Source organism: Pimephales promelas, chromosome 8 (genome assembly GCF_988280905.1).
Source record: "Pimephales promelas chromosome 8, fPimPro1.hap1.1, whole genome shotgun sequence".
NCBI lineage: Eukaryota > Metazoa > Chordata > Actinopteri > Cypriniformes > Leuciscidae > Pimephales > Pimephales promelas.
Window position 1 is genome coordinate 26,126,392 of NC_142776.1, and position 27,980 is coordinate 26,154,371.

A 27,980-nucleotide genomic window follows, 5' to 3' on the forward strand; every position below is an offset into this window, starting at 1 on the left:
AACACCACAGCGCTACATTTCTGCTGCGAAATCAAATCCAACACTTAAAACCACGCAAACCACAGGGATCTACTGTGGGAATGAAAACGATGACCGCAGCATTCCCCGTCCCTCTGAGAAACTGCCGTTTTTATGATTGAAGCTGACCGGCCTTAAAGAGAGATATAGCAAAAGGGTCTCAGGAAACACGATGAAGGCAGGACAAAATCCTTGATGAAATATTTCTCTCATGTTCAGGCTTTGGCTTCTAAAATCCAAATGACACCTGGATCAAACAGACAATGAAAACAATCAATATGCTGTTACAGTTTGTGTTTATCGGCCTTTGTTAGTAGAGTTAACAACTATGTAAATCTCTATGTAATTATGTAAATTGCTGTTGAAAGACTGAGGAGTTTCCTAAAAAATAATGTTATTATTCATCATTTCAAAATCAATAAATGGAACAAAGCCAAATATCTAAAAGAAGAAAAAAAGGCATAGTCAAATCAAATGACTTTCCCCTATATTCTTCAGACATCGTCGTATTAAAAAGTTTTTTGGTGAGAACTCTTATCTATAAAGACACTTTGACTTTTTCTCCTCCACAGCACTCCTGCCTATGTGAGCTGACATCAAATGGTGTCATTTAGAATGGATGGAGAACGATTTCTGATAAAGTGCCTTGTTAAATATTTTAGTAAAGAGTCTGCGACAGACATCTGTAAAGAGGTTTCATTTCTATATGAAATATAAACAGATGAAGAGTATATAATATTCAGGTGCCGTCATCATGTGGCTTGGCAACGTACAGAAATTCAAATGACTTTAATGTGATGAATTGAATATTAAATTTAGCAATTTTTGCAATGCAAACAGATGCTGTGATACTGTTCTTATGAATTGCAGCCCAAAAGAATTATAAAACACTGAACTAAAAAAAGAAAAAAAGTGCAAAGTGCAATGAAGTGGTGATCTGGTGGTGCTTAATTTTCTTTACTTGGGGAAAAAAAAAAAAATTAGGGAGGGAAAGCTAATGAATATTTATCCCAAAATCAATTTAATCTCGCTGCACGCAATCTTCAAATTTCAATCTAAGATCTTGGTTAATAGCAGGCCAATAATAGCAGACTGAAAACCTCATCAAAACCACAGTCAATATAATTAGTTTGTAATTGAGAAGGAGCCTAACCTCCAATCGCTCCACTTGGATGTAAGAGACATATAAGGATGTAACAAATGAGCCTCATTCATAAATGACTACAAGTTGTGTACGCAACTACGCATGCATGCAGAAAAGGTTCTAAGGTGTGTCTGTACTTTAATTTGTTCAAAGCGTCAAAGCTGAATTCATGCCATTATAGATTGCACAATAACACCATCAGCTTGGAAAATTGGAAAATAACCATAACATTTTCTAACAGAAACACACTACAATGGCATATAATTACAAACAAAAGAGATGATTTAAAGGGGTATTTTTTCCGTCATCATCATTTACTCATCCTAATGTCATTCCAAACCAATAAGACTTGTTCATTTTTGGCACACACAAATTATATTTTTAATTTGATACTTGAAAATCTTCTTTCAGATGGTCTCTCTTCAGAAGACTTTTTTTGTATTTTTTGACATTCAATGGATGGAGGAAAATGTTAGTAGTTCACTTATAAAAAAAAAAACAACTTTTGCTGATAATTTACTCACCGTCATCCAAGATATCCATGTCATTCTTCTCTATATAATGGACTTCAATGGGAACCAAACAGTTCAAGGTCCAAAAGACAGTTTCAGTCAAAACTGCAAACTGTTCAAAGGGCTTTAAACGATTCCAGACGATGAATAAGGGTCTTATCAAGCGATACGATCACTCATAAAAAAAAAAAGTTTAAGTTTTATAAGCTCAAATGGTCACCTTGCTCTGTTCTGTGATGCACGTTTGTGACTCTCCTATTCGAAATCGTTCATCATAATGAACGAATCTTTTCCCGAGTCAACTTGTTACTTTTGTTTGTTGAATGAACCAAATGACACGAAAAAAGATTTGTTCATTTTGATAAACAGTCACGAATGTGCAACACAGAACAGAGCAAGGCGACCATATGAGCTTACAAAACTTAAACTTTGTTTTTTTTTTTTTTTTAAATGACCTATCTTTTCACTTGATAAGACCCTTATTCATCGTCTGGAATCGTTTAAAGCCCTTTGAACAGTTTGCAGCTGAAACTGTCTTTTGGACCTTGAACCATTTGGTTCCCACTGAAGTCCATTATATGGAGAAAAATCCTGGAATGTTTATCAAAAACCTTAAGAATGACATGGATATCTTGGATAACGTGGGGGTGAGTAATTTATCAGCAAAAGTTTTTTTTAAAAAGTGAACTACTCATTTAAGTGAATAATAAAAAAAATATCGACAAAACGAAAGTCTTATGGGTTTGGAATAACACAGGGGTGCATAAATTGTGCATTTTTGTGTGAACAATCCCCATAAGTTTATACCAGAAATATCACAAGCTAGTTGTGATGCAATGGAAAGAGGATGTTAAATCATATACAAAACAATATTTTAATAAATGCATTCATATGATTTGTACATAAAATCACTTTTTCAGACAAGAAAAATAAAACGGTTGTTTGTGTTAAATGAGGCGTTCTGGCGCTGGAATGTATTATTTTGAAATCGTGTGTTTTTTGCCACTGTTATCATTAGCGAAACGTTCTCTTGTGGGAATTGTTGTTGTATATCTGATATAACATTGTATTAGCAACTCCTCCCACACATAGGCCTACTATTTCAAACAAAGTTACGCCACTGATTGGCTGGCTCACATCATTTCACTTAACAGGACCTTGTTGTATTGACTTTTATACAATGACTGAATTGACTTTTGAAAAACAAACTTTTTTTTGGCAAAAACGCCAGATGCCACCAACTCCTTTGAGAGGCTACCAGTTGACAAAGACATTCCCCTGTGGTGTTATACCGTCATCCAGTCCTCCTCGTCTTCCTCTCCCTAAACGGACCCCTGACACCGCACAACAGACGGAGCATGAAGATATGCAAGCCTTTGAATGGAAGGCATGTAATTGGAGTGCATTTCAATGCCCCCGATAGTGTGCGAGTATCAAAGGGGTCAGCAGGCAGGATTTGCCCTGCTGCAAACGGATGAAGAAGCTCTCTTGACACTGAGCCTGTGTTAACAGCCAAGGCTATCTGAATGTTAAATACATGCACATTTTCTGTAAGGCTCAATGCTCAGCTCAATTTCCTTCAAAAGACACTGAAACCGAGCAAAGCCTTTATACTAAATGATCAAAAGGTAACTTTCAATAATACCGATACTAAACGTATGGCTGTAATTATGTGAGAAGCTTTAAATCGGAAAGCATGCATTGTAAAACGTAATTCAAAATCAAGAAACTTCAGCATGACTGGAATGTAAGAGTATTTCTTTGCAGCTGAATAAAGGCCCTATCTGAAGAAACCATTCAGATTTACTGAATAAACGGCTCTCCTCGAGTGTTATGATACGTCTCTGCCTTGAGAATAATTCAAAAGAGGCTTGAGCTGTTCCACACTGTTCTCTGGAACTCCTACTGTTATTCTACAGACTTTTGTGAGGTTTCCATGGTTACTCCTCATTTCCCATTATAATCATCTAGATTGCAATATACCTCCTCAACCTTGTAGTCACAAAATATCAAACACAGAAACCTTTATAAAGAGGACATTTTCTACTTGTATGAGGTTCGTAAAAACTCATTTGTGGGTCTTCAAATGGTCACTAACAGTACATTGCTGGAACACACAAAAAGTGAACCCAGCAAAGTTACAAGAGAACAAAAGAAGCTTCAACACACACACACACACACACACAGGACTGAAATAGTTTAGTTTAACCGGAAAATAACGGACTACTGCGATGCTCTTCCACCAAATATAAAGGACAACAAAGCCATAAATTATTTTTCATAAACAACCTTCTCTATACAGAATTTAAAATTCAAACAGAGTATGAGTCAGCAATAAATAAACTATTACTATTAAAGCAATGCCAATGTTGTCCGCTAAAACGTCCATAACAATGTTTATACATATATAATTTTGACAGATTCATTAAAATTGTATTCAATATTCTGTTCATGGCTATTACTCTTAACATGCTGTACTGTCTATGCTGTGAACTCCATAAAGACCTAAGTGACCATCCAACTGAAATCCTTCAGACTGCAAACATTTGGTTGCAAATGGTTACAGTACTTAGATAATGATAACCAAAACAATGGCTGAAAATTGTTACATCTCAGCAAAAATGCAGAAGTAATGCGAAACACAGAAAGCTTTCATTTTGGCTCTCAGAACTATGTAGCTTGTCATTTACCCAATTAATCGTTAAGATTGTCCAGATGTGTTTGAAGTTTTTAATACAATAACTATCCAGCTTAATCTGCATTGATGGAAAAAGTTCAAAGACAGAATCTGAATTCAAGAGATTTCATATGATCACACATGCTTTTTTTTTTTTTGCTTTTTTGCTTATTTAAGCTTATCTGTTAGCCAGAGAACAAACATTGGCCTCAGATACCCCTTTTCCACCTCAGTGCAGTTTCCTGGTGACGTTGTAATGACGTTGCACTATAATGCATACTATGGAAGTCAACGAGACCAGAAACTGTCTAGTTACTGAAATTCTTCTAAATATCAGAAAATCGTCTGAATGGATTCGAAAACGGTAAAACTCAACTGTTTAACTCTGGGGAGTTGTAAAATGAGCCTATTTCCAAAAAAAAAAAGTGGAGTATCCCTTTAAATCATTCAGCAAGGATACATGAAATTAATTGAGTGACAGTAGACTTATTGTATTATTGCATTGTTACAAAAAATGTTTCAAATAAGTTCTATAGAAGTTTCCATTCAAGAATCCTGAGGAAATTTTCACAAAAATGTTAAGCAGCATAACTGCTGTAAACACTGAAGAAGAAATGTGTCCCGACTCCCGAGCAGCGAATCAACATATTACAATCATTTCTGAAGAATGGTCTGACACTGAAGACTGGTGTAATGGCTGCTGAAAATCCAGCTTAGACAGCAGGAATAAATGAATAATAATGAAAATATATATATATAATAAAAAAATTGCATGATGGCGAGTAAATGATGATAATATTTTCACTATGGGCAGATTTTTATTTAAGGCTGTGCAAATGACACCAATTACTGGGAAGCCACTGGCCCTGAGAGAGTCAAAGAACTAAGGAGCTTCTCATCATTAAAATGTATAGATCACATTATTTCCTGAACTGGCAGAGGCGCCTGTAATTTCCTTGCCTATTGAGACGCTTAAATGCAGACACATGCCTTGAGGGGTCACAAGGCTGTCTACCTGCCTAGATGACATGCAATAAGTTCTGGCAGGGCAGTAATCCCTCATTTCAACCAATTACTCTGAGAGGGCAAATTGTTTCAGCTTCAGTGAGCATTTGGTACAGTCTCAGTATATAACTAGGAAGAAAGACACAGCCTTTAGACTTTTCTGGAATGCAAGGGATGGATACAGATTAAAAGGTTCAAATAAAAGTGATATAGCTCAATAATTCCAAATGGTAACCATCAACATTATAATCTTTTGTACATCAACCAAACTTCCCTGTGCCTGGTATTTGACACAGCTGTGGTCTTTAGTACAGTAAACAGTAATAAAGTCGCTATTGTTGGTGTAACACACAAGCAAAGCGTGGACCAACTGTGGATCCCCTTCCTTCCTTCCTGACAGGCCTAATGTTTTGGCCAAAGCACTGATATAATCATTCCAGGCCACTGCTGTAGGTACATGTACACACCATCCCTCATCTCAGTGAGCTTGGTCTCATTGTTCTTTAACTTCCTTTCTCCCATCCAGCTTTCCTGCCACAGCTCACACACTCCAGTTCTCCACAAGCGCTGTATGAGCATATGGTTTGGGGGCTGGGCTGCGTCAATAGAGGGTGGTTACGGTTTCATGCCACTCGCACGTGATAAATCACAGAGCATCTGCAAATGTCATTACCTGCTCAGACACAAAGGGTGTTCATGCTGCTATTCTGGCTTCAATGGGCTTCCAAGTTAATTATTTAAGTTATGTTGTATCAATGTGACATTTTTAAAGGGAAAGATCACTCACACTCTGAAATAAATAAATACAATGAATTAGCTTAACCTAATGAAGTTCCAAAACTTCTGTGGAAAAAAAGACTTATTTATTTTTTGGGCCATACGTTGAAAGTTTGGTTACCACCACTTTTTAAAGAATCTTGTTTCGTGTTGAACAGAAGAAAGTCAGACCAGTTTGGAATGACCTTATGACAAAAAGCATAGAAGAACTAGAGGCGAAACTCTGATACTTTTTCTAGGTGGCGCTTCGGTAGCGCAACCACCATTTTGGGGTGAAGATTCCAACTGGAGTAACTGGACAACAGCACAGATAACAGTAAATATATTCCCCGTAACAGTTACACAGAGACAAACAGATTGACAACGAACTCCAAGTGGAATAAAAGCACACAATGTTCGGCAATAAACTGCAAAAACTGTACAAATCTTGCCGTTCATCGTTTTCCCAATGACCCTGACAGGTAAATTTGGCCTATTAGCATATTTGCACCAGCTTACTTTAACTGTTTTTAAGTCAGTAACATTAGTAAAATTAATTCCTTATAGGAACTGCTGTTCCCAGCCATAGAAGCCAAAATGATGATTTATTTGGATATGCCACATATTAATTTATTGAATTCATTTATTTCATTGATAACTTATTTTTGTATGTAACATTATACCTCCGAGGAAACAGTCTAACGTTATTATAACGTAATGAACTCATCACTTTATTCTTACCTGTCACACTTAATGTAGAGAGAAATATAATTAATTAAATCATTGAACTTCCCTTGAAGTTATGTGGGGAAAAAAGCCTGGTTAAGTAGCAACTTAACTTTAACGGCTATAATGCCAACTGTTGCGTGTAAAAAAAATTAAAAAAAATAATAATCACCTAATTATTTCAACGTAAAAATGACCTCTGCACTGGACTAAATGTATGGACTGCCAAGTCGCTTTCACCCCAAAATGGCGGAAGCGTAGCACTGCTGCTGGGCGCTGGTGTTGCAATGGAACATTCTATTGGCTTTCACTTCTTGTCAATATGCGTTCTTTGCTTATGAGGAGTAAAATAACTGAATTGTAATTTTTTGAGTACTCTATCCATTTAAATGTAATGTAGGCTAAGGTAACTACAAAAACTGAAGGAAGAACAGAAGATAATTTCAAACCAATTTATCTATATTTAAAACTTAAATAAACTTTTCATAAGTACTTAAGTAATTAAAAAGCATTTTAATATCTGAAATCATATGTGGATTTATCTACTCCAGGAACAAGAATAGGGCACATGAATATGAACTTATGTAACCAAAGTAATGTTTGAGTGATCTTAAATGTTTATCATAAATATTTTATTATATATTTGTTTTACTTTTAATTGAATGAGTTGGACCAGATAGTACAAGGTGGTACTTTGAATAGATGGAATGTTTTTGTTACTACATATACAGTATCTATACATATACTTGTGTATCATTCTTATTTTTGATGACTTTACGATTGTTGTAAAATTTGGAAAACAAAATGGGTGTATCAAAACTGCTAGTGTCTTAAACATGAGATCATGTTTTGGTACTATAACAGATGCTTGTCAACCCTTTCAAGGTTAAATTAAGCAAAAAGCTCATTTAGAATTCCCTTTCATTTAGTATTTGATTGAATACAAGAAATCCAAAGCTCCTCTCCACTTCAGTATAAACTGCACGTCAATCCTGTGCTGCATAACTCAAACTCCACATTAACCATAATGGGGATCGTTATTCAGCTGATGAACAACCATCAAATCAATTGCCTCAGATTAACCATTCCACATTAAAACCTTCAGTCTACTCATATGAAACCAAGACAATGAGGAGGACATGAATCAAAAATGTCAGGTTTCCTGACAGATAGGGAGAAATGCAATAAATAAATAGCCTGACTTTGTAATACTCATATTCTATTCAGAATGCGAGTCTGATACATACTGATAGGGCTTTGATTATGAGGCGTATCTTAACCAAACCAGGAAAAAAAAAAACCCTCTGCACTCAACCAATCAGAGCAATGCAGTAAGTCAGCTGCATAGTTACATAACATAGTTGTCAACAGAACTCAACGCACACTGGAAGTAGTAAGATAATGAGTGTTGCTTCTTTTACTTGGTCATCCATGAGTGTGACCAAACGAGAAACCACAACGACCACAGGTTTTCACAGAGTCCCATCTTCTTAGCAGCCATCAGGGCCAGCTGATAAATTACACTTTTGCCGAATCCCGTAGGAAGGACGGCAAAAACATTGATCGACAAAAGCCTTTATTGCAGTTCTCAGTTCGTCTGTTGAAATGAATGCGCTGTCGATTTCTTTTACAAGAGACGCGATAGCGGAATCTATACATCTCAATTCTCCAGTAATCTTTGAGGGAAACCAGTTCAACCCAAGCACTCTTTGATAAAGTGATGATTACGTAACTGCAGATCATCTGTCCATCATCGTATAAAGCCCGCCCTGGCAATTTGATTGGCCCAGCTATTTCTGAACCTTATCGTAATTACTTCACATTAGATCAAGTCCAGACCAAACTTCCCCACCAAATGTTGTGAGAGGGGTTCGGGCTTGCATCCAGGCTAATAAATGAAAGGAAAAGTCCTCCTTTTCATAGCACTGGCTCGTGTTGTGTTTTTTGTGGACAGGCAGTCTGTGAGCGCTCTAATTGGCTGTGTGTTTGTGTTGTGTTGTGTGAGCACATGGCTTTGCTTTGTTTGTTTATGTGCTCCGATGTCTAATGCCTGGCTCACACTACAGGAGTTTTAAGCCAATTTATGCCCGATTTTCCCCTCACGAGAATCTGAGAAAAAATCTTGTTGATTACCTTGATCGGTTCCGGTGTTCGGTGGAGATTATCTGGTAATGTGAGGCGTTCACAGATCGAATATTGCACCTCCCGATCTGCTCTCACATAAATCGGGCTCGCTCCGATCATATCAAAAATGTTTGATATTTATCGGGATGAGTAAGATCGTGATTAACGTCAGTACTGTCTAGACAATAAGAAACAAGGCTGTCGTGGTGAAGGAATTTCCACTGTTGTAATTTTGAGTGACTCATAGCTTAACATTTTGTTACCTGATTATTGGTTTATTTTCCCCACCTGCTCTCCAGTTATTAACCCTCCTCGTTTCCTCTTCTATTCATTCTCAGTCCTGTCCCAGTGAGTTGTCAAATGTTCCCATGGTGTGTTGCCTATGTGCTTTGCCTGTTCTTGCTCTGACCAGCTGTTGATCATGTTTTCGTTTTATTTTATTATTAGAATCTCAGATCAGAAAAAGTTGGGGCATTTTGTAAGATGCAATAAAACCAAGAATCTGTGATTTGTTCATTCTATTTAACCTTTTATTAGCTGACAAAAGTACAAAGACACGTTTTCCAAAGTTTTCACTGACCAACATAATTGTATTTTGTAAATATGAACAAATTTTTATTTTGAAGGCTGCAACACACCTCCAAAAAGTTGGGACAGTCAGAGACCAAATAAAAGTGAAAAGATTATCCAAATTAGATTATCCAACTATTTTGAAATAGTCCACAATGAGCAGGTGAATTGGTAATATGAGTTGAGTTGAGGGCATCATGTTTGTTTGGGTATAAAAGTGCTTCTCAGTCTTTTTAAGCAAAGATGGGTCATGGCTCATCACTTTGTGCCAAATATCTTGAGAGAATTGTCAAAAAATAAATAAATAAATAAATAAATAAACATAAAAAAAAGAATCACATTTCTCAATTCAAGATTGCAAAGCATTTATGCCTTTCATCATCTTCCATACATAATTTTGTCACAAAATTCAGGCAATCCAGAGAAATCTCAGTCTGTGAAGGGTAAGGCAATCGATCTCTGTCGACCTCTGTTGAATGTGCGTGACCTTTGAGCCCTCAGATGGCATTGCACAAGATACCATCATGCTACTCTCAAATACAGCCACATGTGCTCAGGAGTCATTTGGAAAACCATTTTCACTTAACACAGTCTGACATTGCATCAAGAAATGCCACTTGAATCTCTGTTACGCAAGAAGAAAGTTTGACATCATTTCTATGAGGAGATGCCGGAGAGTTCTCTGGGCCTGATCTCATCTCAGATGGTTTGTCATCTCAGCTTGTTTTTGGGAGAAAATAGAATTGAGTTCTCAGTTCCATAGACAAAAGGGACCAACCAGACTTTCACCAGCGAAGGGTGCAAAAGAAAACATCTGTCCTGGTGTTGAGGTGCATTATTGCAAACGGTATGGGCAACTTGCATTATTGTGAAGGTACCATTGACATGGAGGCATATGTTTGGATTTTACAGAGACAGAGAACAGAGACATGCCATCAGAGGACTGCCATCAAGATGACATCTTTCCTGGGAAGCAAGACAATGCCAGGCCTCATTCTGCACATGCTACAACTGAGTGGTTTCTAGACACTCTGCACCAGAAGGGATGTGCCTGCCTGTTTACTGCAGTCCAGATGGAAAATATATGACCCATTATGAAAAGGAGAATCAGGCAATGATGACCACAGACTGTTGAGTGGCTGTCTTGTATGAGACACGATTGTGCAAAAATTCCACTAGCAAAACTCCAACAATTATTATTACTGATTTAAAAAGTGTAATTAAAGGAAAGGTGATGTGACACAGTGGTAACATGTCTCTGTCCTTACTTTTTTAGGGTGTTTCAACCATCAAAATAAAAATTTGTTCATATTTACATAATACAATTATGTTGGTCAGTGAAAACATGGAAAAAAAATGTTCAAAAGAATGAACAAATCCGCACTCACATTAGCTTATTTTTCATCAACTGGTTAAAATGTACAACAGCATAAACAAATCAGTCAGAATGTTGCATTGCTCTGAACAAAAACTGCAGACAGGCCACTTCTTGATCCACTCAAATCCACTCTCTTACAGTATGTGCTGCTCATATTATGTAAACATGTTTTTCCCTTTTTCTTTGTCTGAATGACTCCTTCCATCTACATACTATGGTTTGAGGTGGCACAATGGCCAATGTGGTGAAGTTCCAGTGAAAAAACTAAACTTGTAGGCTATGTAGACTTTCTCTTCCACTATAACAGTAGGTGGCACTTAGGACCAGCAGAAATAGAACCGTTTCCCTGGTAACGTCTGTACACAAACAGGCATTACATGGAGGTAAGGTACAAAGATATCAAAACTTTTCTGAAGACATCTACATACTACGGTTTGAGGTGGCACAATGGCCACTGTGGTGAAATTCAAGTGAAAAAACTAAACTTGTTGGCTATGTAGACTTTCTCTTACACTATAAGAGTAGGTGGCACTTAGGACCAGCAGAAATAGAACCGTTTCCCTGGTAACGGCTGTACACAAACAGACATTACATGGAGGTAAGATACAAAGATATCAAAACTTTTCTGAAGACAACAATACTCAAATTAATCCAGCACAAATATTTTATTCTGGAAAATCACTGTATTTCTGAACATGTTCGTCTTTGTTTGTTTCTTTACCTGACTCTTTCCATCTATGCCACGGTTTGAGACGTCACAATGATAAAACTGATAAGAAAGATCATGTGACAGAAAAAAAAGGCAAGTAATCTGAAAGTTTGGTGTCTGAATACATCAAAAATGCAGTAATTACATGTTCACATGCAAAATCAATGCATTTCTGAACAATTTCTTCTCTGCAGGAATCATTCCAACTAACTTGCCTGCCACAGTTTGAACTGTGTTGCCTACTCTTTCCATCTACATGTCACGGTTTGAGTCGTCACAATGGCAAATGTGGTAAGAAAGTTCCTGTAAAAACATGCAAAACTAAACTTGTGTATAGACATTCTCTTCCACTATAACAGTAGGTGGCGCTTAGACCAGCAGAAATGGGCTATATGCACGCATAAGTTCCGCATTTGACGTAAGGATGCTCGTCCATTTCCGGTTGTGTAGATTAAAGCGGAGGAAAACCGGAGAAAACGGGATTATGGCAGAGTCTTCAATATTTACTGTCCTCCCGTCTTTGAAACTAAACGTACATACGTTTAGATGTAATTTTATATATAGTTATGTTTATTTAATATAATTTTAAAAAGAAGCATAAACACAACGAGGGGTGTCTGTTTTATCTGTTTTTGTGACTAACGTTTCATTAGTATAACCATGGAGTATAAAATTCAATATAAATTCTCGGTATTGCATTGGACTCTATGATCGGCGGAAGTTATCGAGCATCCTTAATCCTTCACCGGAAATAACGCCGTGCATAGAGCCCATAGAACCGTTTCCCTGGTAACGGCAGTACACAAACAGGCATTACATGGAGGTAAGATACAAAGATATCAAAACTTTTTTTGAAGACAACAATACTCAAATTAATCCAGCACAAATGTTTTATTCTGGAAAATCACTGTATTTCTGAACATGTTCGTCTTTCTTTGTTTCTTTGCCTGTCTCTTTCCATCTATGCCACGGTTTGAGATGTCACAATGATAAAACTGATAAGAAAGATCATGTGACAGAAAAAAAAGGCAAGTATAATTTGAAAGTTTGGTGTCTGAATACATCAAAAATGCAGTAATAACATGTTCACATGCAAAATCAATGCATTTCTGAACAATTTCTTCTCTGCAGGAATCATTCCAACTAACTTGCCTGCCACAGTTTGAACTGTGTTGCCAACTCTTTCCATCTACATGTCACGGTTTGAGTCGTCACAATGGCAAATGTGGTAAGAAAGTTCCTGTAAAAACATGCAAAACTAAACTTGTGTAAAGACATTCTCTTCCACTATAACAGTAGGTGGCGCTTAGACCAGCAGAAATAGAACCGTTTCCCTGGTAACGGCTGTAAACAAACAGGCATTACATGGAGGTAAGATACAAAGATATCAAAACTTTTCTGAAGAAAATACTCAATTTAATCCAGCACAAATATTTCATTCTGGAAAATCACTGCATTTCTGAACAAGTTCTTCTTTGTTGGTTTCTTTATTTGACTCTTTCTGTCTACATGCCACGTTTGAGTCGTCACTATCGTAAGCCTGGTAAGAAACATCATGCGTCAGAAATGAGGCAAGTAACGTTACAATCTGAAAAATTGGTCTGACTACATCAAAAATGCAGTAGTAACATGTTAAAATGCAAAAATCACTGCATTTCTGAACATGTTCTTTGTTTGTTTCTTTATATGACTCTTTCTGTCTACATGCCACGTTTGAGTCGTCACTATTGTAAGCCTGGTAAGAACCATCATGTGTCAGAAATGAGGCAAGTAACGTTACAATCTGAAAGATTGGTCTCTGACTACTAGTACATCAAAAATGCAGTAGTAACATGTTAAAATGCAAAAATCACTGCATTTCTGAACATGCTCGTCTTTCTTTGTTTCTTTGCCGGTCTCTTTCCATCTACATGCCATGGTCTGAGACGTCACAATGATAAAACTGATAAGAAAGATCATGTGACAGAAAAAAAAGGCAAGTATAATTTGAAAGTTTGGTGTCTGAATACATCAAAAATGCAGTAATAACATGTTCACATGCAAAATCAATGCATTTCTGAACAATTTCTTCTCTGCAGGAATCATTCCAACTAACTTGCCTGCCACAGTTTGAACTGTGTTGCCTACTCTTTCCATCTACATGTCACGGTTTGAGTCGTCACAATGGCAAATGTGGTAAGAAAGTTCCTGTGAAAACATGCAAAACTAAACTTGTGTATAGACGAATCCGGCGAAACTACCGGAAGTAAGCGGGGCACCATTACTGAGCTGTTGCTGGGTAGCGTTGCGCCATTGCCTTCTATTGTTTTAGTTGCAACTTGCGTCCACTGGAATAAACAGCCCGCGATTTACGACTGTCACTAACGTTACAACGTTAGCCCTTGTATAATGTCGAGTGGGTAAACAGTTTCCGTTATAAATTGTTTCAATGGTGACAGTAAAATTTAAATTTTGAAGAGAAAACATTGTGAATACCCCGGGCCGAGTGCCCCTGTCTGGTGCCGTACGGTTTACAGATTTCCTGGGCGAGTACAAGACGTGGACATTCGTGTATAATAACAATTATTTAATGACATAAGTAAAAAAAATATAATAAATATGTGATATAGTGATCAGCAAAATCTCCTCTCTTGCTATTTTTTCTATTCAATTAACATGCTATGGTCATTAAATGGCTTTCCTGAGCTAAATGTAACGTTATGTGACATAATTGTTTTCCTGCTGTTATATTGACCTCTTCCCATGGTTTAAAAACACATAATTGGTCGATATTATGTATACTTTCTAGCTGTAACATTACCTTACCCTTGCCTGTTGCAATGTGAAATGAGATAAATAATGGACACAAATGAAAAACATGAATTTGTTTATTTGATTTCATTCATTTATTTATTTATTTTTGCCAAATGGACAGATCTTTTTATAGTTTCCTCGTTAGCAAACGTTAGCCTAGCTAGCTTGCCAAGCTATTTTCATAAATAACGTTGATCTGTAAGATCGTTTGTACCTTCATCTGTGACTGGAGGCCACTGCAGTCACAGATCAAACCAACAAGTCATTCTGCCTGGCTGTAGCTGTCATCGAGGGTGAGTTCGCGTTATCACCGAGGTTTGTTTACATACCGGTGCATATGTCTATATGCCTGTGTAACAGCTCAGTAATGGCGTCGCCACAAGATGGCAGCCTACACAGAACGCTCGTCGGATTCGTCTATGGACATTCTCTTCCACTATAACAGTAGGTGGCGCTTAGACCAGCAGAAATAGAACCGTTTCCCTGGTAACGGCAGTACACAAACAGGCATTACATGGAGGTAAGATACAAAGATATCAAAACTTTTTTTGAAGACAACAATACTCAAATTAATCCAGCACAAATGTTTAATTCTGGAAAATCACTGTATTTCTGAACATGTTCGTCTTTGTTTGTTTCTTTACCTGACTCTTTCCATCTATGCCACGGTTTGAGATGTCACAATGATAAAACTGATAAGAAAGATCATGTGACAGAAAAAAAAAGGCAAGTATAATCTGAAAGTTTGGTGTCTGAATACATCAAAAATGCAGTAATAACATGTTCACATGCAAAATCAATGCATTTCTGAACAATTTCTTCTCTGCAGGAATTATTCCAACTAACTTGCCTGCCACAGTTTGAACTGTGTTGCCAACTCTTTCCATCTACATGTCACGGTTTGAGTCGTCACAATGGCAAATGTGGTAAGAAAGTTCCTGTGAAAACATGCAAAACTAAACTTGTGTATAGATATTCTCTTCCACTATAACAGTAGGTGGCGCTTAGACCAGCAGAAATAGAACCGTTTCCCTGGTAACGGCTGTACACAAACAGGCATTAGATGGAGGTAAGATGCAAAGATATCAAAACTTTTCTGAAGAAAATAAGATTAATCCAGCACAAATATTTCAGTCTGGAAAATCACTGCATTTCTGAACAAGTTCTTCTTTGTTGGTTTCTTTATTTGACTCTTTCTGTCTACATGCCACGTTTGAGTCGTCACTATCGTAAGCCTGGTAAGAAACATCATGCGTCAGAAATGAGGCAAGTAACGTTACAATCTGAAAAATTGGTCTCTGACTACATCAAAAATGCAGTAGTAACATGTTAAAATGCAAAAAAAAAAAAAAAAATCACTGCATTTCTGAACATCCTCTTTGTTTGTTTCTTCATGAAAAGCATTGTTAACTAGTGGTAAAGTGCAAAATTAATTTTATTCTGGAGATCCCTCTCAGAACATGTTCTGTTATTTCTTTCTTTACATGACTCTCCATCTAAATGCCACAGTTTGAGCTGACAAAACAATGTAAGATAGATCATCTGACTGCAACAAAAGGTAAATCCATTGTGATTTTTTGTTGCCTTGTTACATCCCTCTGGTGTTTGCTGATACATGTGCATTTGAGTGCAGTGTCTCTGCCCTTTCTTAATAGCAGATGAGCCACACCTGAGCGAAGCCTAAGTTTGCGCTATATAAGGCTTCTGGGACCGTTCCTGAGCACGTACGCGGAGACTGAGAACAGAAGCAACGCACTGCTGTGTTTTCTGTCTTTGGAACATCTGCCTCCTAGCTGTCCACCCGGCGGTACTGAAGCGTTCCGCCTTTGTAGTAGATCTTGTTGCTACTTATTTACCATTATTACTGAACCTGTTAAATAAACATACCCCTGTTATTTTTGCTACGAGCCGATCTGTGTGCGTCTATGAATAAATCAAAAACTTTATAAACTTGTTTTAAAGTGTACAATATTTATTTCTGAACATGATCTTCTCTGTTTTTTTTTTTCCTTTGCATATCAACTTGTGTTAATCTGAATAGCATAAATATTTCATTCTGGAAAATCACTGTATCCACCTTATTCTGCTCTAAACAATGCGCACTGCCATGACGACGACTCCGGTTGTCAACTTCCGGTTCTTGTCTGGTCTATGCTTTTTTTGCCATGTGTTTTAGATTGTGTCATCCCCACATCGCTAAACTAAATCGAAAAAACATTCATCAAATGTGATCTGATCATTTTATATTTTCTATATTCCTCAGGCCTGTGAGGTTATGCATAACGTTACGCCGAGTTTCATTCATGAGACCAAAGTCCAGTTTGCGCGCTGTCGCCTCCGTCATGATCATCTATTGTTTATATACTTCTTATTTATTAAAACCAGTCAATTGGTTGATGAAACATTGATTTAAATTAAGAACTTAATTAAGAATTAAGAAAAAAAAAACGAATAATTCACTTTAAAGAAAGGTTTCTTTGTTGTTTCTCTTTACCAAATCTCTGTGAAAGTTTTAAAGTCGCTTTCATAACGGTCACGTCCGTGAATATAAAACACATGTGTAGACTGATATTTTTCTAATGTCTGGACCACCGATCTATAAAATATATCATAGATGAGTGGTCTGGACTAGAGTGCTAGCATTCTATGTACACAAATACTTCAACAGGAAGTGGAAAACCATTTAGTCAGTTGAAACCGCAATGAATCATGGGAAATAGAACGGGCACAGAATAAGGTGGATATCTGAAAAGATTTTCTTTTTCTTTCTCTGAAATTGAATGACTCCATCTATTCCACAATTTGAGCCGTTGCAATAAGCAGAAGTAGATGTGCAGTTATTTAAAATGGATTAATTTTATACTTGAACATTCTGCCACTTTTATAGTTGAAAGGTAGTTTTGTAATAACTTTGGATATTTTCGTTCACTAGGGCAAACAAGAGATCTGTCTATTTATAAGGTAAATCTCTATAAAAATGTATGAATACAGCAAAACTTACCGACTAACGGCCGTTAAAATAATTTTGTATTGGTATTAGTAGTTGTATTTATTTCCTGTTTCATATACATCGGTCAGGCCTGCACGTGTGGCTATCAGAGTCACTGGCAGAATCAAAATATGCTGCACCGAAACATGCCAGCCTACAATCTTCTACTCAGTGGTGCCATTCACTTTTTGGGCTGCATGGCTACTCAGACCATCAGAATGCTGAAACTGTTTGGGCTGTAGTGCATCAGTGCCCCAGCACTTTTTTCCGCCATCAGTGCCTCTACACAATTCCTACCATCATGCAGGCCTGGTAGAATGAGCAAAAAGGGATCATCAGAGAGCTGAAGGAGATTGGGGGTTGGACTGATCCTCTCTGGTGACTGCAGGTAGTATGATGTCAGTATTAACCAGCCCGTTCTCATCCCAAGGCGTCAGATACTGACGCTTTTGCCGATGCGTATACATCCAACGCACATGGCACCCTTTAGCGCCAATATGAGACGCACAGAGTATAAACGCTTCCTAGTGGTCTAACCCTAACACTACCCCAGACCTAAACCTACCCATACTCTGTGCGTCTCATATTGACGCTAAAGGGTGCCATGTGCGTTGGATGTATACGCATTGGCAAAAGCGTCAGTATATGATGCCTTGGGATGAGAATGCGTTGTATTAACAGATACATAGAGTCTGTGATTTTTGTTAAAGGAACACTCCGACTTTTTGGGACTTTAGCCTATTCACCTTACCCCCCAGAGTTAGATAAGTCCATACATACCTTTTTCATCTCTGTGCGTGCTATAAGTCTGTTTGACGCACCCACCGCTAGCCTAGCTTAGCACAAAGACTGGATGTGAATGGTTGCAGCTTTCATACTAATCCAAATAAGTGACAAAATAACGCAAACGTTTTCCTATTTACATGTTGTGATTTGTATAGTCACAGAGTGTACAAATAACAAAGTCAAATGAGACACAGACATCTTTTAATCATATAAAACCTGGGAACTATTCTCTGAAGGCGAAGCACTGCTACTTTGACGGCGTAATAACCGCATCACCGGAGACACGCCGTGGTGAGGAGCGGAGAGTTCGCTCGGTGTTTGGGTAATAGAGTCAGCAATTTATAAATAGTAAAAGCGTAGTTTAGAGTCATGGGTTTTCGCTCTATTGTAAATAGCTGCGACTGCAGGGGAGGTAATACCATGACACAGAATTCCAACTAAAAACGCTGACTGGATGAAGAAATGGCTAACTTACTCTGGATATTGATCCAAACAAACCTAAATAGATTATCAAGGGACATTACGTTTGCTCGGTACATTTCAATGAGGACGACTATTTTGAAAAAATGGAATTTGCCACACGGACCATAATGTGCTGAAGGATACGGCTAAGTTATCCCATCGATAGCACAGACAGGACAAGTAGATCACCTGCGGCTGAGGTAAGTGTTTTTAGATGACCTACTGTAACAGTGCCTTTAGCCAGATCTAATGTAACGTTAGTGACACTATTATATGATTAGGGTATGAATATGTTTTTATCTTGATGCGGTGCGGACGCGCTTGGGGAAAAAAACGAGCGCGTTCACCGCGTTGAACTTGCACCCTGCGCGCGGCGCGCCTAGTAGCCTAAATTCGAAATAACCATGGAAATAACGAACTTGAGCGTGCAAAAGGGTACGATAGGCTGTGAGTTCATTGTGCAAAAACAATTTGTGCTATTACTTTCCCCTTAATCTATCCTATAGTAATGCAATTATACTGTTTATTATATACTGTTGAATACATTTGGTTCAGCTAATAAATTGCATTTAAAATATATTGATTCCTGTAATAATAATTATTTATTCATGTGATATTTATAAATCTGGGTGCGTTTTTGGTTGGAAATCAATGAAACATGGTACTGTTACCTGGTCTCCCCTGTTTATTGTCACAGCTCATACAATAAAGCAAACACCCATGATAAACTATGCTTTTCTATCTAACGTTAGTAATTGCTGACTCTTTATTCCAACGCTGAGCGAAGCGAACTCTCTGCTCCTCGTCACGGTGCGTCTCAGGTGATTGTTATCACTCTGCCCAAGTAGCAGTGCTTCCCCTTCAGAATTATTTATACGGTTAAAAGATGTCTGTGTCTCATATGGCCTTGATATTTGCACACTCTGTGACTATACACACCACAACATGTAAATAGGAAAACGTTTGCGTTATTTTGTCACTCATTTGGATTAATATGAAAGCTGCAACCATTCACATCCAGTCTTTGTGCTAAGCTAGGCTAGCGGTGGGTGCGTCAAACAGACTTATAGCACGCACGGAGATGAAAAAGGTATGTATGAACTTATCTAACTCTGGGGGGTAAGGTGAATAGGCTAAAGTCCCAAAAAGTCGGAGTGTTCCTTTAAGAAAAAAAAAAAAACATCTGAAATGTAATTGACATTCATAGATCAGACTTTCCAGGACATTTTGCCAAACTGCCAAATATGGAACGTATTCCTTGATTGAAGACCGAATAAACAAGGTTTTGGATTTTCAACTTGTCCAGGAAGGTTAATATCCTAGATAATACCAACGAACACTTTGCAAAAATCAATTAACATCTATCAAGTAAAGAAAAGCAATCAATTTGCCTTTTACAAATAATGCATATTAATGCAGTATGCCTTTAGCCAAATTAGGGGCTTTTGCACCAGACACATCTTTTCATATTTCCTATAGAACTAATAGTGGAAGAACGCTCTTCTTTGGCATGTTCTGTTCGCACCACTGAGTTCTAGGAATGCCTTATGGGGGAACTATATTATCTCATACTGCAGAGTAGGATCTAACCCAGCACAATAGAGTATGACGTCACTTTGTAGACCAACCAGCAGTTAGGATTTTCCCATAGGCTTTTGGATTATCACAAAAAAACAAGCTCTGTGATCAACAAACGTTTATGATACTTGCTCATTTTGTCCATCAATCATCACAGATGAACACAACTTTTATCATTTTTGAAGCTTAAATGTAGTCACCAGAAGTAAAAAGTTAAAGGGAGACTATGAAAGAACTGAACCACGAGTTGTGGTGAGGGGCTTTATATATATATTGTGTTGAAAAACAGTGGGCCTTCAAATCAAAGAAGGTTAAATAGGCCATAAAAACGTTCTGACACCGAAATCTCAAAATTATGGTAATATAACTGCCGATATTTTTTCTATCAATCTTAAAATGGCAGCTCTAACGTCCTGATGAGGCAAACCATGTCAAGAATGCTCGAGCTATGAAGACTCAAATAAACACAAGACAGTAAATCACCCCAGGGTATGAAATGGGTTAAACAACACTAGAATGAGAGCTGTAAAGAGAACGGGAGAGAGAAGCACTAAATCACGGTCTACAGACATTCACTGTGACTGAACCTCACCAAAAGAAGAGTCTTCATTGTTCGGGTGGGACATCATTTATGTTCAACGATTTTATGCAAAATGTAAAAACTGAGTTTGGATAAACTCATTTTAATATTAAAATGAAAAAAAAAAAAAAAAACGAGCCACAGATCAATAGATGTGGTGTTTATTGATGGATTACAGTGGGTGATGCGCTGGGGCCATTAAACTTAAATAAACCGCATGAAATGGAGGTGTTTTCTAGAATCTTTTTAATTTATCAAGTGATTTCTTTCTTAGCATCAAGGACATTATTAATCACGCTTGCCATGGCTTTAAAAGAAAGAAAAAAAATTCAGTATGCAACAGATAATGCTTAATGACTTTTCCTTTACCCTCACAAAAAGAAAAAAGAAAAGAGAGAAGAAAATCACAAGGAATGAGTTATACCTCTGAGCCATGGAGACGTTAATTAAAAAGGAGGATCAAATTAGGCCAGAATTTTAATTTGTTACAATGAAAGGTCTCAGAAAAGGGGGTATATTTAAAGTAAGAAGAAAATTTTGTTCTGTGCTTGATGGGGGTGAAAACAACCCGTATAACAGATCGCAAGGCAAAGACACTCCAAGGAGAAAGGAGGAGAGTTATGAGTCAATTTAACTGTTCTCCGTTACTATGGTTAAGAAGGGGACGGGCTCGAGTATCCTATGGCTTTGTTGTTCTGACGCTAGTCAATGTTACACAGAGGATGTTCAGTTCTTGAGGGGATAGAGAGCTTTTCTAAATCTAAAGAGGCTCTTTGGAGACAAATTGGGCACATCAACAGAATGAATCCTTGCCAAAAGTCTTTCTTATGGCTGGATTTTGTATGACACTGTCAAATGTCACCCAGTTTAATTTAGATGAAAAAAAAAGAATATTAGTGAGGATATCCATTTTTACCCATGTGATTAAAAGAAAGCAAAATGGGAAAATACTGGCCTGTTGCATCAAAAAAAGCCTTTTTATCCCTCAAGTCAGAATGAAATGAAAATTAATTAGGGATGTACCAATCATGTTTTTCATGGTCGAATATGACTGCTGATTTTACAAGCAAATGGCCCAATTCCGATACCGGTTGCCTTTGACCTTAAACAAAACGTATCAGTTGCCAACCACAACCACTGCATTTTAATCATGATCAAACAAAGATGCTACATGTAAGAAGAGCAGTTGTTCTTGATATTATATTGTATGATTTCAAGACTTAAAGCAAAAACACTACAGAATGGTCTGACTTTAGAACTGTGAAATTATATTACATAAAACATACAAGCGCAAACCAAAAAACGCAGAAGGGCTGAATAAAAAAAAATAAGAAAATTCACAGCTGTAAACAATACAGCAGTTTGCTTATAAACACTACTTTATTAGACATTACATGGAGTTAAGAGGAAAAGAAAATGCCATCGAAACTTTTCTGAAGACAGTCAGTTCCCTTTATGTTCAAAACCCTCAATCCAATATTTAGGGCATTGAACCGTGAACTTGCTGCGCTTACAGAATTTTCACTCCACGTGTTCGTCTTCAGAGTGTCCTACAGGGTTCGTATATTTCCACAAAAATGACATTTTGGGAAATTATTGCAATGCAGTTTGTGTGCAAGTACGGAACAGAGAACAGCCAAAATAAAACAAAACTGGAAAGGTTTTACTCCAAACACATAATTGGCGACCAGCTGTTTTTTGCTTTATTTTGGCCAATCTCTGTACCAGACTTAAAATCCATCCCATCTACTTTCTAAATGCATTTTATAGATATGTGAACAATTAATTTGTGACCTTTTTGACCTTGAAATGGACAGGCTTCTCTTGTGCAGTATGAGGGACATCAAGTGCACGTTCATCTGGCTCCACTTTTTGATCCCAAATCTCAAAATCCAATCAATAACCGATGAATAGAACCAACTCCCGCTCTACTTTTTATTTTCCCTTTTTAATAATCCATTACAGTCAAATGTATATCACAATACGGAACACAAGATCTGTCGCTATTTCTACAGCCTCACGACTTTAAAGCTACACTGTGTAACTCTTTTAGTTTATTCTTAGCTAAAAACACTTAGTTCTTTCTAAAATATATGTGCTCATTAATGTATATTTACTTCGTTCAAGTAATAAAGTATTCTCACGAGTGTATAATATGCCATTGAAAATACATACGGGTAAGGGGTTCTAATGTCGGTCGCCATGTTGCCCCTCCATCTTGAAAGTATATTAGCTAAAGACGGACATACCCGTTAATTCAAGCTTCGCCTTTCGCGTTTAAGTTTGAGTTAACACTCATGGACGAGGTCGAACTGGAAGCCATGTTAATCTTGGACTACGTTGGCCACCATAGGAGTTAAAACAAAATTGTAATTGAGAGGAACAGAAACTAATATTCACTGGATGGTCATACCTTTTCACCGCTAGATGTGGGTAAAAATCAAACAGTGTAGCTTTAAACTCAAACAACAAAATTGAACCAACATGAACCAATGGAAACAGTTAAACTAAACTAAGTGTTACGTCCAAATGGGTTTGATGAAGGGAAAGAAAGGGAGAATCAATAAGAGCCAATAGAACACTCTTCGTGAGCTTTCTGCTTTCATTCAACACAGCTAAAGGTTCAGAGGTTCCCTGTCCCAAATATTTCCCCAGCCCTCTTCCCAACCCCTGTAGAATAGAAATCAGTTGTGAACCATACTTTCATCACATCAAGGGAAAAGGGGAGCTATGGTCTTCACATTCGGATGCAGAGAATGTCTTTATATGAACATAAGGCTATTCATTTTTCAGACAAGGTTCAGCTGGGACTGGAAACCACCAGTTCCGACAGCAGTGAATCACAACCAGGAAAGATCACCTAATTTTTTTTTAGCTTGAAATCATTCCTATAATAATTAGTTGTCAACATTTCCAGTCCACCTCCACAGTGTTAGAGGAGAGACCTCGATATGAAGGAATTCATTCCGACAACACTTAATCAGTCAGTTAATTAAGGTGCCGTTTTAAAGTGCAGATCATCAATTTTTCCAAAGAGTGAGGTTTGACCATCTTAAAGCTAACAATATATAATGCAATAAATTTGAGACACAGCAATAAGAGCAAAGTGTGCTGGGCTATGCAAAATAGCTTAAAAGCTTTTACAAGAGGACTGCAAGACTGTAAATTTTCCCCTTTCCAAATCTGACAGTATCTCAACAAAAATCATGTCACGATCAGGTTCTTGCATACAAGGCGTCTGCTAGCAGGTATCTCATCAGTGAAGCGGCTACAGTAAACATTAAGGTAGGCCTATAATTTAGTCAACTTGTCATGCATTGGGTTAGGGTTATTTTGCCACACATTTGCGTCAAACAAACCACTACTGCTGCTTGACACTAAAAAGGCTTGAGGCTTAAGTGGACTTGTCGGATATTGTGATACTCAACAATAAAAAATAAAAAAAATAACAACAGGCTAACAGGGAGAGATCATGTGGAAATAAAGTGAAGATAAGAAACTGACAGTACAATCAACCACTACTTAACTGTTGTTCAGTGAAGAAAACAAGACAATATTTTATAGGGGATCTAGACATTTTTTAGACTTTTATTTGGTGTTTAACAAACATTCTTTTTTTTTTTTTTTTGCCCCAAATAAAGCATTGCAACAGCCTATAAACAATTCAGACTCTAGCTCATTATACTGGGTAAACTGAATCTGGGTGTGGTGAAAATGACCAATGATTATAGTCTTCAAGCTTTTAATTCCACTCTAAATCACCTCTTTCTGCACAAATAGAGCATCTGAATTTTTTTTTTTTTTTTTTTTTTTTTAACATAACCCAACTATTGACCAAAATGTCAAAGGAACCTGATCTCACCTCAATATTTAAACTTTATCTGATTAAAGTGAAACCAATATATTCACCGGATCCCTTCAACCCAAGTTCCTTTATCAGGGTGATGGCAATTAAGATCAAAAGCAGATTAAACGGAAATTATTTCCGACAGCCATTGAAATGTTCTCCTTTCCTTCATAGACACCGCATCATACGATCCTACAAAGTGAAATACCAGAGAACAGAAAGCACTGAAACATTTAACTACGTATGCACTACTCTCTTTACATTAAGCTTTCACTTTGAAATGACTAAAGTTGCAAACTGCAATAATGCATTCTCTAGATGTTTCATGACATCTTGGAATAATGGAAATGTCCTATGTTGGAACAAATCATATGCCATGGCGGGCCGGGCATTTCGTTAAAGTACACAATGGCAACAAACAGTGAGCAATAAACAATAGACAGTAACAAAACAGAGAAGCTGCTTGCCAAACTGCTTGCCAAATAATTTACGGTGAATGGGACTTAAAATCAAACAAGTAGGATCTCTTTTGTCAGCATTATTGCATAGAATTTCTCCTCAAAATGCAATGTTTTGTATGCCAAATATTTTAAGCATGCATGGTCTGATGCAATATTCTGCAAAATACAGTAACTACAATTTAAGTAATCAACAGATAGCAAAATCCATCCTGTGAAGGAAAGGATTGTCTTAAATGTGCTCACATTTATAGTTAGGAGTGTTCAATTAGGAACATTTCTCAGTATCAGTGTTGTATAAGTTACTGTATGCGTTGTCTTTATAGGGCACTCTACTGCAAGCTCAAACAATGCTGTCACTGCTTGAACTTAAAACTACTTCTTAACCACTACAGGATGATTGGTTTTGTGCAACTTTTGTGTTCACACAGTATTTCCCTGCTGTAAAAGCATGGCTTTCATGGTTGTCCAGGTTGTCCCTTAGCCAGTAGATCATTGCAAGGGGTCCAGCGTACTGAAAAGGTTAGGATTATTTGGTGTCTGCTGCCATGCTGGATACCAGGATGTTGAAAAAACAACAACAAAAAAAATGCCTTACAATGGTTACATTCAAACCACCTCTTATCACACTTCCCTGAAATAAGTTTCAGCGTAATAGCGAAATCTGGGCCATAGAATGCAAAGTATACCAGGAAAAGGAAGTATGTTCAGGTGAAACCTCCCTGACAGCAATACAGCAGTGGATGTTTGAGAACCTGCCATTAATCCAGCTAACTGACAACAAACAGGATTGAAGATCAGACTTGGGTATTAATTCCATACTATTTTTACCTCTATTGTTGTAGCTGGTTGAAGAGAACATACCATTTTTAATATGGATTTTCATACTTAAGAGCATACTGTCATTAAGTTAATAAATAAATATAGTAAAATAAGAAAAAAAGTTTGGGGTTTCCAATGTGATGAGCTAAACAATTTATAAAACATCCATTCTCATATATTTTCTTAAAAGTTGATGACGTTGCAGGGCATTTTGATAGGCAAATTGAACAACTTAAAGATATCAGGCCTACCGAGGAAGCAGTGAACACTGACCCTGAGATTCAGAAAGTAGCTTGCAGACCCATTAGTTACTACATGTAAATGTGAAGATTTTAAATTGGGAAAACGTGTTTAAAACACAATTACAATAAAATAAAGGAAGCCACTGCATTCTCACAGCCCGTGATTTGTGGGCGCCAAAACTGTCCCTTTAAGTGCTTTACTCAGAGTCAGAAGACCCCCACTTCAAAGAGCCCTTCTCTGTTTACACACATGGAAATACCAGAACACTGTAGTAGCCAAAGGCGACGTATTTTACAGGACTTAAGTATGTGTATGTTTATCAAAGCAACTTTGACAGAGCTATCAATATCCCATCCTCTCATGTTGTAGGCAATTTGCTCATTGATATGTCCTGCTTTTGTATTTTGATTGTTGCTCGAGGCATGAAGACCACCCGTGCGAAATAGAGGATGAGTCATTTCGTCGTGGCGCTTTATTGGAATACCAACAAGGCAGTTCTATACATCTAATGGCTGACATTAGTAAACTTTATAAGCTAACTCGACTTTAGAAAGCAGTTAAAGTAAACTGTAACCACAAAAACTCACCCTTATCCGCCTCATGGCCGCAACAATCTCCACACGGCTATTGGGTCGAGCCACATCCAGACTACCGATATACTGGAAATCAAAACCAACGAGATGAAATATATTAGGTCTCCCGTCGACAAGTTGGGTTTAGTAAAACTAGATGTGGTATCAGAACTCACGCGCTCAATTGAATTGACAACACGGAATGTAAACATAGACAAAACAACTTTACTGCTAAATGTATCCTAGGACTGGAAACAGGATTTGCAACAGGATGTAAATAAAACATACTGCTGAAAAACATCTTCGTGTTAAAAGAAACTCACCTTTGCTTCGAAATTAATCCCATGTTGGAATGCTTCCTCGTTATGTAAAGGAATCCGCAAATCGTGTCCATCATCGACTAAATTGTATTTTGTTTTGGCAGGCATGTTGACTGTTTTACGTCCTTCTCCAGAGTTGAAAAAAACAAACAAACAAGCTCGAGGGGAGTCAGAACTTAGTCTAACTCTTGTGATCCATGCCTTTTTTTATCCAGAGGTCACCCTTATTTCTCATGCGTGCTTGCTTTTGACAGAGCAACTTTTGTAGAAATCACTATTTTCTTCGATCCGACGTCGCCGAAGTGGATTCCCAGTGTTCGTTTGACCGAATATGAATGATCCGCTCACTGGTTCCCATTCAAGCGGGTAGCCCTAAGCTTTAGCTGGTGTAGTAGTGCCAAAATCCTGCTTCCTGGGATTGTCCGTTTCCAACAACTTCACGCCAGAGCCATATCCGAGCCCACACATCCTTTTCGAAGAGATTGTTGCGAGGGAAGAGCGCCATTGGTTGAAAGGGGGAATTCCACCTGCTTTCATTGGAACACGGCTTCAGGTTTGGAGGAGGAGAAAAACACCTCGCTTAGCATTCAACACCCAACAATAGTGTTCAAAGGAGAGAGGAGCCTGGCCCCTAGTGGCAGAGTCGGTATATCTGTGGATAGCTGAGACGAGTTGGCAATGTTGCTTCAAGAGAACTTGAAAATAAATAAACATAAACGGCTGGTTCGACAAACAAGTCATGCCTAGTCTCAGACTAAAATGCATGTTTGAGATGTTTAAATAAAAAAAATTGCACTGGCATATCCTGTGTCACTGCCATTGTCTCAAAATGCACTGTAAAAAAAAAATTCTAACCAGTTCCCAACTCAAAATTTTCTAGTGACTTCATGGTCACATTACATTTTTCAATT

At 37.6% G+C, this 27,980-nt stretch overlaps 1 protein-coding gene across 1 annotated transcript in view; it reads right to left on the reverse strand.

Moving 5' to 3' along the window:
* Positions 1–27,619, reverse strand: part of nos1apa (nitric oxide synthase 1 (neuronal) adaptor protein a) — a 105,821-nt gene extending 78,202 nt beyond the window's left edge. The window contains exons 1-2 of the mRNA XM_039647727.2: positions 27,073–27,619; positions 26,765–26,836 (exon numbers count right to left, since the gene is read on the reverse strand). Coding sequence (XP_039503661.2) covers positions 26,765–26,836; positions 27,073–27,177 — 177 coding nt within the window. The 5' untranslated portion in view covers positions 27,178–27,619. The remainder of the gene's footprint in view (positions 1–26,764; positions 26,837–27,072) is intronic.
* Positions 27,620–27,980: the final 361 nt, after the last annotated feature.